General features: G+C 46.0%; 1 protein-coding gene across 2 annotated transcripts in view; it reads right to left on the bottom strand.

The window, feature by feature from the left end:
* The window catches only part of tns1a (tensin 1a), a 120,091-nt gene that overhangs the window by 25,417 nt on the left and 75,936 nt on the right, over window positions 1-18,738 (bottom strand). For both annotated transcript variants that reach the window (XM_063211537.1, XM_063211538.1), the window contains 7 exons: window positions 18,334-18,663; window positions 17,366-17,936; window positions 7,829-7,909; window positions 5,962-6,164; window positions 5,147-5,300; window positions 2,134-2,226; window positions 816-957 (listed from right to left, as the gene is read on the bottom strand). In XM_063211537.1, the coding sequence (XP_063067607.1) occupies window positions 816-957; window positions 2,134-2,226; window positions 5,147-5,300; window positions 5,962-6,164; window positions 7,829-7,909; window positions 17,366-17,936; window positions 18,334-18,663 (1,574 nt within the window). The remainder of the gene's footprint in view (window positions 1-815; window positions 958-2,133; window positions 2,227-5,146; window positions 5,301-5,961; window positions 6,165-7,828; window positions 7,910-17,365; window positions 17,937-18,333; window positions 18,664-18,738) is intronic.

Here is an 18,738-nt window from a genome sequence, read left to right on the forward strand (position 1 = left end):
GTAGACAAGTAGAGAGGAAATAATGATTACTATGTTTTTAAGGCAGCACTGGCCTAATGGGTAGGGAAGTGGTCTTAAAGTGACACTGTGTGAGATTTTTAGTTGTTTATTTCTAGAATTCATGCTGCCCATTCACTAATGTTACCTTTTTCATGAATACTTACCACCAGCATCAAATTCTAAGTATTCATTATGACTGGATAAATTGCACTTTTCATACATGAAAAGGGAGATCTTCTCCATGGTCCGCCATTTTGAATTTCCAAAAATAGCCATTTTTAGCTGCAAAAATGACTCTACTTGGACCATACTAGAAAATATTTGTTTATTACTTAGTACACTTTCATGTAAAGATCAAATTTGGCAATAGGCAGCCCAGTTTCAATGAGCAGCATAGTTGCAGTACCTTTTTTGACCATTTCCTGCATAGTGTCCCTTTAAGATCAGAGGGTGAAGTGGCTGAAGTCACCTTGAGTAAGGCACCTAAGCCCACACTGCTCCAGGGACTGTGACTAATACCCTGTAAAATAACTGTAAGACGCTTTGGATAATAGTGCCAGCTATTAAGTGTAATGTAACGTAATGTGATGTAATGTAGCATTTTTTTTAGAAATTGGTTAAAGCCTGTCATTTGCAGTAGAGTGGAACTAAACAATAAACCTGAGCTCATTCATTTGCTATCAAAACACAAAACAACATCTGTAGACCTGTGCACATGCATACACGCACAGTCATACACGCACGCTTGCACACTTACAGACACACAAAGACACACACACACATACAGTACATACACACACACACAGAGCCCGTACCCCAGTGGTGCGTTGATGTTGTGTGTGGGGGGTGCTGCTCTCTCCATGGCCTCTGCAGGGTAGAGAGGGTGCTGATGGGCAGGGGACATGGAGGGACCCCTCCCTCCCACGTGGGCCACCGGCCCGATGTAGCCACGTGGCTCTGTGGAAATAGAAATACACACACGCACGCACGCACACACACACACACACACACACACACACACACACACACACACACACACACACACACACACACACACACACACACACACACACACACACACACACACACACACACACACACACACACACACACACACACATTAGCAGGCTGAGTGGATTGGATGGCAACTATGACGAGGAAATACACCTGAAACGCCATGAAACATATGATGACAAATGTGATGTACTGTGAAGTAGCAAGGGTAATGCACAAAGACAATTTTATACCAACAAAAAATATACAACACAACACAATATAGGACACATACATATACAGTATAGGGTACAGAAAAAGTTAGCTCCTTCTAGAGGAGTTACAATGAAGGTGCAAAAACAGCTCATTCCTGCCACACGTGAGGTTACAAAGAGGTCAAATCACTCTGGCACTGCTCATTTACAGGTAAGTCATTAGAGTACAAGACATCGTGTCAAGGATCAGACCACATGCCCTACTGCATTTACCAATGGAATTTGACTTTGGGTAGCCTTGTCTTATTTATAAAAGCGTACAGTTTACGATAAGCACAACACAACACATTAAGAGTAGAGGAGGCCAAGAGAGAGGAGAGGTGAGATGGGGCGGCAAAGGGATTGTTTTGCAGGAGTCGAGGAGAGACAGAAGGTGGGATGGGTGGGGGATGTTAAAGGCAACAGGAAGACACCCTTACCTTCCATCTCATCGCTAGAGTCTGAGTCTGACAGCGGTGGAGGAAAGGAAGCAAGGAAGAAGAAGAATGGGGGACAGGACAGAAAGTTTTAACGACAGTAGCGAACGGAAGAGGATAGATACCGCAGCTGAAGACTGGACCTTGGCAAGCTGACCTGCCAATATCCCAGCACGGCACCCGAGAGGGGGCAGCACCAATAGGAATTGCAAACATTGGCAATGTGCACTATTAACATGCTATTTACACGCTATTACCACATTAATGCAAAAATAATATGGTACTACCATATTTATTCATTGTTATGAGTTTTTGCTTTTTTCACCAAGGGGTGGGGTGCTGGAGTGGCCATCGTCCAAGGTGCCAATCACTGTAGGGTATGTGTGTGTGTGCGTGCGTGCGTATGTGCGTGTGTGTGTGCGTGTGCGTGAATGTGTGTGTGTGTGTACCTGAGCTACTCTGTTGCATCAGGTCATCAGGACTCTGGGCCTTCAGTCCGAGCGCCGATAGGGGAGTCTTCGCCAGGCCAGGGGGAGAGCGGCCTACACACACACACACACACACACACACACACACACACACACACACACACACACACACACACACACACACACACACACACACACACACACACACACACACACACACACAGGCAGAGAGGGAGAGAGAGAGAGACAGACAGAGACAGAAACAGAAACAGAGAGAGACAGAGAAGAAAAAAAGAGAAAAGACCAAAAGAAGAAAAGTGTAGAGACAAATAGAATCAGAGGGTCAGAGGGAAAAGAATAGAAGAGAGAAAATTGGGTGAAAGGAAAACAAAATATGGTTAACTTTATACACACTATACTGTAAGTGAAGTCTTGACAGTGCTTGACATTGTTGACAAAACATTTAACAACACTTAGGGAAAGGTCTAGTAGACAGAAACACGCTGACATGACTGACACAGTGACAGTGACGATCAAACAAAAGTAGTCATGACACTTGTGACATCAGGAATGTCATGCTTGTGACAAACTACATAAAGCCCAAAGTGTTTGCTGCAGTGGCACAGACAATACACACGTGACAAAGCAACTTAGTGATAGAGAACACAGCGCCAAAGCCCACATATAAATATGACTGTTAGTATGAATAATAGTGTGTGTGTTTATATGTCTGACAAAAACCTAGAGATTATATAAGTGTGTGTGTGTGTGTGTGTGTGTGTGTGTGTGTGTGTGTGTGTGTGTGTGTGTGTGTGTGTGTGTGTGTGTGTGTGTGTGTGTGTGTGTGTGTGTGTGTGTGTGTGTGCGTGCGTGCGTGCGTGCGTGTGTGTGTGCGTGCGTGTGTGTCTATCTGCATGTCTCTGTGTCTTTGTTCCTAATTTTGTTCCTAATATGATTGTTATTATAAGATCCCCATTAGCTTCAGCAAACCAGCAGCTACTCTTCTTGAGCTCACTCATGATAAGAATCATCAAATACAGATATGGAAGATTGATTTGAACTAAATGCATAAGCTGTTTATGAACCATGGGATGTCATGGGTGATGTGTAACATGATGTCTCAGCCAGCTAGCATGCTGTATGTTTCAAGCCAATGGAAGGCAAGCAGGGCAGGACACCTCATAAGCACATGGATCAACATGCAGTCTGCACTTACCAAAGAATCCCAATAAATTCTTTGAGTGGCAGCCTGAATGACCAATTAGAGGCGAGACAAAACAATAGGGAGGGGAGGGGAAATTTTATAGGGGATGGGGATGGGGCTGGGGTGGTGGGTATATTTATCTGGCCTCTGATTGGTTCATTTCTTAACCTGTAGCATGACATCGCTGCAGGAGGAAGGGTGCCATGGAGATAATCACTATGACGATGAATGCCGATGACAGCGCGCTGTCAATACATTCCCTCGGTGGGTCTGTGTGTGAGTGGGCGTCTGAGCCTGTTGCTGTGGCTGCAAGTGTGTGCGAGTATTTGTGTGCCTTTTTTTGTTTTACTGTAAGTGTGTCTATGTACTGTATCTTTTTCTCTGCACATATGTGTGTGGTTGTGAGTGGTACAATATTTGTTGGATTTGTGATTGGTGATTGTACGTTAACATCCTAAATTCTAACTGCAAGACCATAATGTAGTGTGGAGCATGTTCCTCAATGGATATGTACCCTGAAAAAACATGAGAACATGAGAATAAGGGCATTCTGGTGTGGATCTTAACGACCAGTGGTGCAGTGCATGATGGGAGATGAAGGCAGCAATGTTGGATTGCAAATATGGATCTCCTCACAACACAACAGCTCAACAGCACGAGAAACTACCACAACAGGGGGGTATTCTAAGAGCCTGGCTCAGAAGTAAACCAGACTAAGTTCATCTTGCGGTAGTGGTAAATCACCTAATAGAAGAGCCTAAAGACACCTGTGGGCAATCTATTAACATGTTTACCACCTCCTGTAGGTTAACTTAGTCAGTTATTGCTTAACCATGTTCTTGCAATACACCCATTGCCAAATACATCAAACTTAGGACTGTGACAATAAATACTCACATACGTCACAACTTAACACAGTCTTTGCTCAACCAAGACTTGACAAAATCAAATCACATGAATGCAATCCGACCAGAGTCATGTGTGCTGTGTCTCATAACTGGATAACCTGAGCCCACTGGCAATACTCAACACACAGATACAAGACTCAACAACACCGACAGTGACGTCACTTCCTGCGGTGTGACCAACCAGCACACAGTATTATTATTATTATTTTTAGTTTTTTTGGTTAGGTAGAAGGGGGGTATGTCAAGGGTTATGCCCACAGACAGGACATGTACTGTATACACACTTGCAAAATTAATGGATTCAATTAATAATTAATTAAAATTGATATTAAAATACATTTCACTGTCTGTTCTCAAACTGACACCCACTCTGGTCTGGGCTATGCTGATGATGCAAAGCAATGGAACACACATATTTTACACAATAAATATCCACTTTTTGCTGGCATTCGGTGACTACTCTCAATTCACTGAGTATTGCTGGTGTAATGGCTTTAAATGTCAGTTGAAGAACAGGTGGTGACACCTACTTTACAATTATTTAAAATATGTGCATATATGCTTTTTAGGCACGTTTTACTGCACATATACACACAATAAAATGTTTAGTGTAAATTCATCATTTAGAGAGTCTAGAGTGCATCTAGAGTCCATTTGGTCCCAGAGTACTCTCTAACGGTTAAGTTAACACTGTGTTTTTACTCCGGACAATATACTGTATATACACAGTATGAAAAATGCAGAACTAATTTAACACTTGAGTCGATTTAACATTTTCTACAGTGTACTCTATTTGCCCCCAGAGAGTACACTTTTAGTATAGAATTAACATTGTTTACTGTGCGATCTTTCGGCAAAACTCTGCAGTTCCACCACCCCCCACCCCCCGGGTCCCTTCCTCCTGTAGCGAGGCGTGACTTACACAGGTTGAAGTAGGGTGTCTGTGGCGAGGTGAGGGGGGAGACGGGAAAGGCGGGGGTGGAGGGGGGTGCCTCACCACCACTGGGGGTCGGGCTGACGGGAGCCCCACTGTCCGACATGTCGTCAAACGCCTCGCGATAGCTGTGCATTTGTCCCTAGAGGGGGGACACAGAGAGTAGGAGAGTTGGTGTAACGGTAGACACAAATACACACAAACACACGCTCAAGTGCGCACACACATGCGCACACACATACGCACGCACGCACGCAGGCACGCACACACACACACACACACACACACACACACACACACACACACACACACACACACACACACACACACACCCCTCACGATAGTTGTGCGTCACACGCTCAAGTGCGCACACACTTGCGCACACACATACGCACGCACGCACGCACGCACGCACGCACGCACGCACGCACGCACGCACGCACGCACGCACGCACACACACACACACACACACACACACACACACACACACACACACACCCCTCACGATAGTTGTGCGTCTGTCCCTGTAGGGGGAGACAGAGAGACAGAGTTAGAGTTGTGAACACACACACACACACACACACACACACACACACACACACACACACACACACACACACACACACACACACACGCACACACACACACACACACACCCCTCACGATAGTTGTGCGTCTGTCCCTGTAGAGGGAGACAGAGAGACAGAGTTAGAGTTTGAACACACACACACACACACACACACACACACACACACACACACACACACACACACACACACACACACTCACACAGCCATCTTACCTCCCTGGGTCGTCCTCCAGGGTTGGATGCGATGACGGTGACGAACTCTGGCGAGACGTGTGTGCGCGGGCTGCTCATGCTGGTACTACCCTGGGCACTGCCGCTCCGATCCTCGTGCCCATTCTGGTACTGCCCTTCGCTGTTGGTGCGGCGACGCATGGACGGATGACCTTCATCAGGGGTCACAGTGTGTGGCCTTGACCCTGAGATGGACACATACACACACAAGGCCACAAACTCGTGTTACATACACATACACACACACACTGCTGAGGCTAATCGCCAAAAAAGTACATGCGTAGTATACTGTATGGTGGATACTGTATACTGTAACAGCTTCTGCTGTTATACTGTGGGCTGCATGTCTGACTATGATGTTGTGCATGCTGCCGTAATGGCGCGTCATATTTCTACCGCTGTGATACGTTCATTATTATTATGCTGCTTTTGATGTATTTGATGCATGTTGTGCATGCCGCTGTGCTAGCGCTGTAGTAACTTTGTTTATTTATATACACTTACATATGTAGCAGTGATGGCCGCAGTGTCTGCGCACTGATGATGGATTAAGGGCTGAAACGCGTCTGCTTGTGGACATGGTGGTATAATGAGACTCAGCTTGTGAGCGCGTTTTTCCCTTCATTTTACGTTGATTCATACAGTATAACCTATTCGCTTTAAAGTGATACCGCATCATTTCTGTAAATATGCTAACTTTTGCACCTCCCCTGGAGTGAAACAATTACGTTTTATTTTCCTCCTTTACTTCCAGTCATTCTCTTAGTCTGGTGATGTTACCTTTAGTTCCAAGCTGGCAATTAGCATTGAATCGTATGATACCAGCCAGATGCTATACGATTCCATTATATATGCTATAGAGATGCACCGGATCCGGTTCCGGTTCCGACAGGATAATAGGGTTTTTTACAGGATCTGGATCCGGCAGGATCTTAGTCTTCAGTCAGTCTTTCACAACCCCAATCACTGCATGGAGTGAAAGCCCTTTGGAAGCGGCCGTTGCAGGCAGTGTGGCAATAAGCCAATGAGTCTAAAAAATAGTTTGAGCCAACGTAATAAAAAGGGCCCACGTGTGCGAGTAGACTATATGTTTCATCCCTTTTGTAGGATCCGGTATCCGGTATCGGATCTGGCAGGATCTTAAGCAGAGAATCCGGTATCCGGCAGGATCCTAAAAATCAGAATCCGGTGCATCTCTAATATGCTAGCTTGGAGTTAACATTTGCGCTACCAGACTCAGAAAACAGCTGGAAGTGCAGGAGGGAAATCAAACTCAAGGGGCTGAGCTTATTTCCAGGAATGGGGCGGTATTGTTTTATTTCTTATCACAATTGCGCTTGGCCAGCTACTGGTTTCATATCAATTCGTGGATGATTCTCAGTAATGCCATGTACTGTAATGGTCATATCAAATCGTTCACAATTACTGTACAGCATGTGTCAGATATGACAAGCATATTTAATGAATAAGGTATGAGAAGTCTGATGTCCATGTCTATGTGCATGACCCACCAGTTAAATACGACATGCAAAGGCCAGCATCTCATTATGGTACATTATCACTGCAGTTGGTCTATGTCTTGTGTCTTGTGTGAAGAGAGCAAGGCTGTTGCAATGACACCTTTATTCATCTTAGACCTAGAGCATGACGCCGTGCTGTTCTTTATGATAGTGAGGCAGGGAGGAAAGGGTGAACATCAACTAGGGTGAGAGTGAAGTGGCAGTGCAGTGAAGGTGGAAGGATGAGGGAAGAGAGAAGAAAATAGGGAGGGAGAGAAGGAGAGAGAGAAAGTGAAATAGAGAGAAAGAAGGGAAGAAAAAAAGGAAGGGGAGCTTGACAGAGGACAAACCAGAGAAGGAATAGGAGCGGCGTCGGTCAAGGGTCTGGGGGGTCAGACTCTCCGAGATGCCCCGGATGCGAGCGTTGTACTCTGGGGATGGAGGAGGAGGAGGTGGTGGTGCATGGAGGAGGAGGTGAAGAAGAGCAGGAGGTGGTGGAGATTTGTGGAGGTGAAGAAGTAGAGAACAGGTGAAGTAGAAGGTGCGGTAGTAGTAGGAGGTGCAGAAGGAAGTGGTGGTGGCAATGGTGACGTGAGAGAGGAGGTAGTCCACACAGTGGAGGAGGAGGAAGGAGGAAGGAGTGGAAATGGGCAGACAGAACGAACAACAAAAACGACAAAATAAAGACACAAGAAGAGATAGAGAGAAAAAATGAATGAAAAAATAGGACATTACACTTATGGCTGTTTTATAGATGCATTGATGGGCATGCACAAAACTGTTGTGACCTCCTCCGTCATGGCCTGGAATTACTTCCTTGTTACAATGACCTTGGGTCCAACTCAATATCTAACCTGCCGTCCGCTCCTTTTTGCTTTTAGCCTCATGCTTTGCTGATGCTCCTCCTTCGTGGAGAGAACAGCTTTTGGGGGACTTTTCCCCCTTCAACATCCCAAATGCCAATAAGAAAATGTCCTTTGAATTGTGCTTTGGCCAGATATTGAATAAAACTCCTATTGCACCACAAGGCCACAATCCAAAGGAGAGGACAGGAGGTTAGATATTGAATTGGACCCTTTATGAATATGGTCATAGATATAGAACACGGAATGTTGTGTTTGTCGTCTTTAGCCTCTTGGCATGGCCAACGTTAGGCACCGCTAGCTTCAGAAATCGTTCTCATCTGAAAGACAGCATGAATGCACGTCCCAAAGCGTTAGCCTGAGGTAGGGAGCCAATCCTGAGATCGGGAAGGGATGGAAAGGCAATGACGGGTCCTACTCTGCAAATGGAAGCTTACAGTTTGTTTGAATAGATAAAACTGACATGATTGGCTATGGGCTACATGTACACCAAATGATACATTTGTAATGGCCAGTAAACGGCTGTTGGCAATCGCAAACCACACCTCCCCTACAAGAAATGCAATAGCTGTGATGTGGTCTGGTGTGAACCAGCTTTGGGCACCGCCACCTCGGTACAGAGAGTTCATATGTTTTTTTGACACTACCAGCTAAGATGTTGTTTTACCGCCAGCTACAGAATATTTTGCATATTATCGGCAATTAATGTTCATGCATCAAGCAGCATTAGGCACATACAGAAATGGCAGCGTTTTGAACCATTTGTTCCAATAGGCAGGGGTAGTCAACGTGGCATCTTGTGTTCCATGTGTTCCATTATGACCTGACATTACTGCTCGTGTTGACCTCCTGATCATGGCCTCCTATTACTTCCTGGTTAAAGATTATATTGACCTCACCTTCATGGCCTGGCATTACTTGCTTCCAGGTTAAAAGCTATTTAATGACTACACAGATGGTGATTAATCTTCCATAGCATGAGGGCATATACATGTGCAAGATGGCAGACATGTATGGTGCACCATTAGCACAGCCATCTATTAATACGGTCTGGCCATCTACTCTCTGGCCATCTATTAACACTGTCTGGCCATAAGTGCAAAATGAGCATTTAATTTACCCTCCCATGTGGCTGTTATGACATTAAATCCATCATTTTCAAATATTTTGACCCTTCACACACACACACGCGCACACACACACACACACACACACACACACACACACACACACACACACACACACACACACACACACACACACACACACACACACACACACACACACACACACACACACACACACAGACAGAGTCTTTCATAACAAGCACACTACCTTTCCCAATACACACAAGCACACGCACTTATGGTACATGGCCGATGAGTCATTAAATAAAGGTCAAAAGGTCAGTGATAACAGTTCATCTTGTTCATCACCTCTCTCTCTCTCTCTCTCTCTCTCTCTCTCTCTCTCTCTCTCTCTCTCTCTCTCTCTCGCTCTCTCTCTCCTCTGTTTCACAGGACAAATGGGGCCCGTTCTCCATAGAGGGGCACATTACATTCACATTCACGGTCATGTTCACATCCTCATTACTCATAGTCGTGCTCACTGGTATTTTTCCACTCAGTCTAAAACCTCAGACCAAATATTGGGCAGCGATGGAAACGGAGGAATCTTTCAGTGGGTCTAACTGCCTGTTTCCCCCCACGGTGTCGAGTACAGGGCAGTGCAAGGCAGTGCAGTGTAGTGTATTGTAGAGTAGTGCAGCTATTTCACAGCGTGTGGGTTTGAACAGGACACCAGGACTGTGGTTAGGCCCCATGGCTTAGAGGAGAGCTGCTTTAACTAGCCCTCAACAGTTCAATAGAGAGACGTCATATGATCTACATCTATAGTACATACATGCACACAGCTCTGTGCCTTACAGCTCATGTTCATCTTGACAAACGGGGATGTTGTGTTGTTGATTTAGATCGTCTGCACATTGCTTTGTCATTATTTTCATATTGTGCATGAAACATTTGCTGGGGATTAAAATCCTTGAGGAACAAAGCAGACCCTAATTAACTTTAGATGAATGTGTAACATTCCTTTAACCTTCAGTTGCACATAAGAAAAAACTCGGATGCCAATTGAAACCAATGCTGCTGCAACCACTGCATTCTCCTCCTTGCCGCAGCCCCCTGACTGCAGTTCCTAAAATTCACCACCAGATGGTGCAGCCAGACTGCAACAAGATGGGCCGCTGCCTCTGGCTCTGCAGTGCTGAGAGGATGCAAGTGTGGAGACAAGCTCTGGTTGCTGGGGCAGAGACAGAGGCAGAGGCCTGATCTGATGCAGAAGAGTAAGGGATCCTCTGTACTCCTGTTCTTCACAATCTGATGCGACACAGGAGAGAGGACTGACTTCAAGTAGGGTCACCAGACGTGGAAAGAATTTTCATGATCTTGATGAAGACGTAACAAGATTGAAACGGTATTTTTGGCATATTACATTACATTACATTCAACCAAAGCGGCTCACAATCGTGGACATAATTATAGCCTACAACACACAAGTGCACAGGGAATATTCTGCCTCAAATAAAGCAGAACATTACGTTCCATATCTGGAGATGCTCGAGAGACAGACTAAGGATATGTATCGCTAGAAGCATGTCATATGTTCTGATGACACCAAGATAAACCACTTTGTTTAAGGTGGTGCCAAGCATGTGTGGTGGTGACCAAGTGAGTAGTACAAAGATGACAAAGTGTCCCAGGCTTACAGTCAAGTATGGTAGTGAGACTGACATGGTTTGGGGCTACCATCAACATTGGGAAGCTGAATTTCACCAAAAGAAAATGCATACCAACATGTACTGTGACTACTGAAGCAGATAAAAGGCTAATCCTCTCTATGGGATTTTTAACATAGAGGTCTGCTCACTTTTGTTGCTAAAGTTTGATACATTAATGGCTGCATTTTGAAATGTTTTGAGTAAAAAAATTAAATAAAATAAATATATATATATATATAATATATATTAAAGGGACACTGTGCAGGAAATGGTCAAAAAAGGTACTGCAACTATGCTGCTCATTGAAACTGGGCTGCCTATTGCCAAATTTGATCTTTACATGAAAGTTTACTGAGTAATAAACTAATATTTTCTAGTATGGTCCAAGTACAGTCATTTTTGCAGCTAAAAATGGCTATTTTTGGAAATTCAAAATGGCGGACCATGGAGAAGATCCCCCTTTTCATGTATGAAAAGTGCAATTTTTCCAGTCATAATGAATACTTAGAATTTGATGCTGGTTGTAAGTATTCATGAAAAAGGTAACATTAGTGAATGGGCAGCATGAATTCTGGAAATAAACAACTAAAAATCTCACACAGTGTCCCTTTAAAGCTGTTACGGTATATAAATTGTACACTGACTATGTTTCATTGTATTGTGTCAAAGTGAAATTGCTTTAATGTTGCCCCACGAAAATATATACTTGCCAATGGGTCTACTCACTTCTGTGACACGTTGCCAGAGGTGTCAAAAGTAAAAGTTCTTCTGGGTAAACAGTACACAAGACCAGTGTACTTGTCTTACAATCAGCAGTAAGTTTGTGGTGGGTCTATCTACCTCATTAGGTACAATGGCGTTAATTGTGTAACAACTATTTGATCATGTGCCAGTGTTGTACTTTTACATTTACTTTTACTTTGGACAACTCTACACACTGTACATTTATTGGCCATCTAGCTTCCAGACATTAGTTATTTCATGTAACATGTACCTACTGTAGAACAGTAGCATAAGCACCCAAAAAGTAGTCCAAATCTAGCCATCCATCAAAGCTTATTTGTGATGAATGGACAAACGGACAGACCGACTCACAGATTAAAACACCGGAGAAGAGTCCAGTATGGCACCTCTGGTATCTTTGGTAGGCAATGGCATTAATGGCAAGAATCACTGGCAGCTCGGGAGAAGACCAGCGGCAGAAGACTAGAGTTAAGAATGCCTAGTAGTAGGAGGGGAGGTCGAAGCACAGCAGACCAATGACATTGTCCAAATGCATCCACCCTTTCAAAAGATATATGTAATGGACGGACACGTGGACAGACTCGCAGGTAGGCAGGCTGACAAAACACCTTTTGTAGGCATAGGCATCACAGTAAGAATGACTGGCAGCTCAGCAGATCAGAGCCTGAAGACTAATGTTAAGAATGCCTGGTATCGGAGGCAGTGGAGGCCTGTGATACCAAATGCCGGGTAGCTCAGCGGAGAGCAGTGCAGTGACAGCTATTCTTACACTCCATGATGGATGCCTCTGAACTCACTCGCCCCTCCCTACCAGAAACGCATAGCACTGGGAATTCAGTCCCAGAGATACTGGTAGAAGTGGGTGGTGGTGGTGGTGGAGTGCTACTGTGTACATGGGTTAAGAGATTGGGAGAGGGGTGGAAAGGTGGGATGGGGGTGGGGGCTCAGGGGTTAAACAGGAGGTAGAGCGGTGCATGGACAAAAGTTTTCAAAGATGGCAGAGGTGACCAAGGTAAAAGAAGAAAAAACAAAACCTGCGATAGTTTCCTTCCACCAACTTCACTGAATAACTGGTCTACACTTACTATAGAACAGTGGTTATCAACCTTTTTTGCACAAACGCCCACTTGACCTCATCATAGTCCTCATAAGCCTCCCAACGCTCCCTTGACCTCATCATTAGCCTACCAACGCCCTCCTAACTATTAAAATATAAAATAGTCTATACTCCCCTATGGCAACTAAGCCCACTCTCAGCTGCATCATTTTCAACTCCCCCCTTGGGTTGTAGAGCCCCCATTAATGACTGTTGGAGGGCTGTAGAGCAGCCCCTCCTAATTACACAATGGAATTGAATGGGCAATGTACAATGGAATAACTGTAACTGTTATGTAACATCATGTGCCAGTATGGTATGATGTTGAACACCATACATTTACTTCTACTTTTACTTTGGCCACCTCTAAAAGATGCTGGTGGCTGAGAGACGGGCGCTTGGGGAAATTAATTTACATTCACCTTTATCACACCTTCTGTGCTCTACGCCCACTTCCTGGAATTATAGTGGAACTATGGCAATCACAATCTACAGTATGCGTCAAAGGCTTCATGAGCCTCCAATATTGTATAAAAAAATTGAACTCTGAGGTCAATGTGATTAGTCTAACATTAATTTAATTGCATGACCCTGGGGAAAAGTGGTGGAGGAGGAATGGGATGGTATTTCGATTGGTGACAGTGGGAGCTGTGACAGTCACATCATGTACTTGGTAGAGGAGGAGTAGGGTGTAGGAGAGGTGGAGGGGATGGTAGGGTAGTGGTGGAGGAGGGAGTAGCAGAGGGGTTCGAAGTGGATGATGGCGTTTGTAATCAGGGCTGCATTTGGAATGGTGGAGATGGGGTAGAGGAGTTGTGGATGTCAAAGGAGATATTTGGAATGGCCGCTGTGGTGGCTGTGAGAGTCACGCCATGTATTTGGTAGGCTCTGAGGAGTAGGGTGGAGAGGCGGAGGGGTTGGGTGTATGAGAGGTGGAGGGGATGGTAGGATGGTAGTGGAGGGAGTAGCAGAGGGGTTCGAAGTGGATGATGGCGTTTGCAATCAGGGCTGCATTTGGAATGGTGGAGGAGATGCGGTAGAGGAGTTGTGGATGTCAAAGGAGGCATTTGGAATGGCCAACAAAGTGGTTATGAGAGTCTTTCATGGTATGTATTTGATAGAGGAGTAGGGGTTGGGGTAGAGTAGAGGTCGAGGGGATGGTAGGATGGTGGGGAAGGGAGTACTGTAGCAGAGTTCGAAGTGGATGATGGCGTTTGTGATCGGGGCTGCATTTGGAATGGTGACAGTGACCTCATGTATTTGGTATAGCGCAGAGGAGTTGCGGATGTCAAAGGAGGCATTTGGAATGGCCGCTGTGGTGGCCGGGAGAGTCATGTCATGTATTTGGTAAAGGTAGGGGTGAGAGGCGGAGGGGTTGGTGGTAGAGGAGAGGTGGAGGGGTGGAGGTGGCATTTGGGATGGGGGCTGACTGTGGTGACTGTAACACTCACGTCATGTATTTGGTTAACACTCAGGTCCAACCCAGATTAACCCTGGTAATGCTCACTGCCATTACTGGCATTGCTGGGTGATGCTTCATGACTCTGTAAGGCAGTATTTAGTCTCTCTCTCTCTCTCTCTCTCTCTCTCTCTCTCTCTCTCTCTCTCTCTCTCTCTCTCTCTCTCTCTCTCTCTCTCTCTCTCTCTCTCTCTCTCTCTCTCTCTCTCATCCTTACTGGTATGACAGGCTTTGCCAGTGTGTGTGTGTGTGTGTGTGTGTGTGTGTGTGTGTGTGTGTGTCCATACTCATCATCACCCAGCTATGCTCCAAAGATTCTGTCAGCAGAAGACTACCAGCTGCATTGCTCTGTGTGTGTGTTTGTGTGTGTGTGTGTGTGTGTGTGTGTGTGTGTGTGTGTGTGTGTGTGTGTGTGTGTGTGTGTGTGTGTGTGTGTCTGCTGTTCCACCCCAAGTAAGGTGTTACATTCTCGGCCACTGCTTCATCCCTTACTGTTTACACTCTCTTTGTCCTCCATAAATGGAGGAAGATTCTGACATGAAGATAATAGCTCTGTGTCTGCACGCCACAGAGCCCAATGGAAGAAAACACCAGGCGCAAAAACTATTTGAGCTATCGTACACACACACGCGCGTGCAGGCACCCGCACATGGCTGCCCGCACGCCTGCTCGCATGCACACACACACACAGACACACACAATAGAGTAATGGAACTAGTCAAACAGTAACATGCACACACACACACATGCACACGCACACACACACAACCACTGACGCAGATCACAAACTATTCAAACAGCCAACCAGCTGAGCACTTGTGAAGTTAAATAAACATGACAGGTCAAGGAATTAAACAAGAGGATGTGCCAGTGTGTGTGTGTGTGTGTGTGTGTGTGTGTGTGTGTGTGTGTGTGTGTGTGTGTGTGTGTGTGTGTGTGTGTGTGTGTGTGTGTGTGTGTGTGTGTGTGTGTGTGTGTGTGTGTGTGTGTGCGTGTGTGCATACTGACTGTTTCCAACCCTCAAGTGCCTGATGTAAGAATGCAGAAACATCACGCTAAAAATACAACTTTGTTTAATAACCTGTCATTGTTTCATGATCTGTTCTGGCCATCGCTTATTGTTTACAGGTTGTGTCAAATGGCTATTGCAAACATCTGATTGCCAGACCTTTTTTTATTCCAAATAAGGAGAAGTTGTTGTTGTTTTCATTTCAACTTTGACATGATGTAATTGCGATCACAATAAAACGCAACATCAAAGTATGAAGTGTTATTCAAATAAACAAAATGTGCTACAACTACTACTAGATGCTGACTGCATGAGCATTTTTGAAATGACATGGTGTTTTCCACACCGACTTTGTTAACATCTTTTTATTATTCTGCAGTAGCTATTTCTGTCTTCACACATTAGCTTCTTTCTGCACTTAATAAACCACAGGGCCATGAAAGGCAAATTATGCCCAGAGTTCATTCCACAAGGCTTTTGAAAAGCAAAGCCACGTCAACCGAATAGGGGCAGCTGTGATGTAGCGGTTAGGGATTTGGACTGCAGATGCAGATCACAAGGTTGCAGGTCCAATGCCCACCCTTACCGATCCCTTCCGTCCTCCATGGCTGAAGTGCCCTTGAGCAAGGCACCTAAGCTAACCCCATACTGCTCCAGGGACTGTAACCAATACCCTGTATCTAATTAACTGTAAGTTGCTTTGGATAAAAGTGTCAGCTTAGTGCAATGTAATGTAATATAAAAAGCCACACGTTTATTTCACAAGGGTAGAGGACTTGAAATAGACCCTGGCTAGACACAGAGTTCATGGCATAGAAACATAAACAGAACAAGAAATATCTTCTCAACGAGCAAGGTCCCCTGCTGTTATTTAGTTGATGGAAACCAGCACAACATTTTGACCTAACACAAGGTCCTTTTCGGGTCTTAGCCTTGTTTCACCCGTAGGCTGAAGCACTGTGCTGGTTTTAACCAAATAAATCACAACAATGAAGCTTGTGTGGTGTACCATAACAATTGTTTTTGGGAAGCGCATTCACATCATACTATAAAAAGTTCACACACACACACACGCACGCATGTGCGCACGCATGCACGCACACACACACACACAGCCTTAGCCTTAAATCAACTGTTCTTGTGTGATGCAATTCACTTAAAAACTATGCTCTATCACTCACCAGTGATCAATTGTCAAATGCCAGTCTATACTCCAGTCTACTGTACATATAGTCATTTCTAGATACTGCCTACTGTCTTTCTTACAAGGACCATAAATGCATTCAATGAATATGTCTTCTAATTTAAAAAAAAAAATTATGGGCTATTTTGCCTTTCTATTTTTGACAGGACAGTGGAGAGAGAGAGGGAGGGTTCGGCACATGACCAGGGCCGGAACCAAACCTGGGTCGCTGGCGTAGTAACCGTTAGGGCCACGGCAGGGTCACGTCTTCTAATTTTGATGAAGCATCATCACTCACCACCAGCAATAAGGTCTGCAAGAGACCGTTTACACTGAAAGATGCCTCAACAGAGATGCAGTGGGTCAACAAAAATCTGACCAAGTAAATTATCATTGAGCGCACATGTTGAGCGCACATGCAAGGAACATTCCTATTTTAAAGCGAATGGTGGCAATATTTGATTTTCCCATGAGCAAACTCTTTCATTCTGAATAAGTCAGTTTTCTGAGACTATTCCATTTGCAAAACACAGTCAACACACACGTGTCAACAGTCCGGAAGTATTCTGGAACTTGTTTTAAACCGGAATACTCAGTGCATGTACGTAACTGCGCTCACAGAACATGTGCCTTCATATTGATAAACCAGTAAGCCTGTTCATGCTGAAACAGCACTCAACAGCAGTGTGAGTAATGCAGTGTGTGTGCGTGTGTGCGTGCATATCTGCGTGTGTGTTATGTGTGCATGACTCACCGGCGATGCGGTGAGCCACCAGGCCCGCCAGGTTGAGGCTCTCGTCCTCGGCGGGGTCTGCCTCCTTGGCAGGAGTCACGGGAGGCAGGGGGGACGAGGAGGCGCTGTAGCTCCTCTGGGTGGGGGGGTATGGGGAGGTGCCCTGGAGCTCCGGAGTGTAGCACACCGAGCCCCCACCACCACTAGGGCTGAACGCACTCTGTGGCTTCAGGGGTTGAGGATGTGCCAGGGTGGGGGAGAGAGTAGGGGACATGCTCCCCGGACCACCTCCTCTCTGGATGTAGGCCTCCGGGGGGTACTGATGGGTGGGCGAGGGGGAAGGGTGGTGTGGGTGGAAGGCCCCGCGGTGGGGCTCGGTGCTGGGGGACATGATGGGGTAGGCTGGGGAGGAGCGCTGGGAGGACTGGCCGTAGCTGGCCGAGGTGGAGGGGGGAGGGTAGCCCATGTTGTAGCTGTGGATGGCCTGGTCGGCCTGGTAGGAGGGCCGCGGGTACGACTGGGCGAACGGAGCCTGGTAGGTGGCCGCCGGGTTGTCGCCGGGCGGGGCGCTCTGGGATTTCGGGACAGGCGTCTGCAAGGGGAGGATAAGAGCAAAGGGAAAGGGAAGTTAACCATAATGTGTGTCATGTGACGTGTGTGTGTGTGTGTGTGTGTGTGTGTGTGTGTGTGTGTGTGTGTGTGTGTGTGTGTGTGTGTGTGTGTGTGTGTGTGTGTGTGTGTGTGTGTGTGTGTGTGTGTGTGTGTGTGTGTATGTACGTGCACGTGCAGACAAGGCAAAGATTATACAAGTATATTATATTGTGCATTTCACACCACAAGGCAGTTCAATTTGTTTTACTTAAACAAATAAATGTGATAAAATCATGACTGTGTGTTTGCATCTTATGGCTTGTATTGGTAAGGAATGTGTGCGTGTGTGGTGTGGTGTGGTGTGGTGTGTCTGTCTGTGTGTATATGCACGTCCTTACCTGTGTGGGCTCTAGGTCAAGCATGAGCATGTTGAGCGCATCGATAGACTGCTCCACGTCGTTCTGTGAGGGCGAGGTGGGGCATCGGGACACGGGTGGAGAGGTGTAGAAGGGGTCGTCCATCAGGCCGTACTGGTGCCAGGCGCTGAGCCCTCGCTGCACCGCATCGCGGCTGCTCGTGCTGCGCTCTGGCGCCTGGGGGAGGAGCCTGGAGCCCCCGGGCCCTCCGTCCATGGGCGGGGAGGCCCCGTAGGACTGGGAGCGGAACATGGCACCGTTCAGCTCGCCGAAGTCGAGCAGGCGCTCCTGTGCCGAGGCCGAGCCGTGCACCTGGAGGAGGGGTGTAAGAGGAACCCGGGGAAGTGAAGTCACACACAAAATCAAATCGTTCCAAAGAGTTGTTTC

Source organism: Engraulis encrasicolus, chromosome 12, assembly GCF_034702125.1.
Source record: "Engraulis encrasicolus isolate BLACKSEA-1 chromosome 12, IST_EnEncr_1.0, whole genome shotgun sequence".
Classification (NCBI taxonomy): Eukaryota; Metazoa; Chordata; class Actinopteri; order Clupeiformes; family Engraulidae; genus Engraulis; species Engraulis encrasicolus.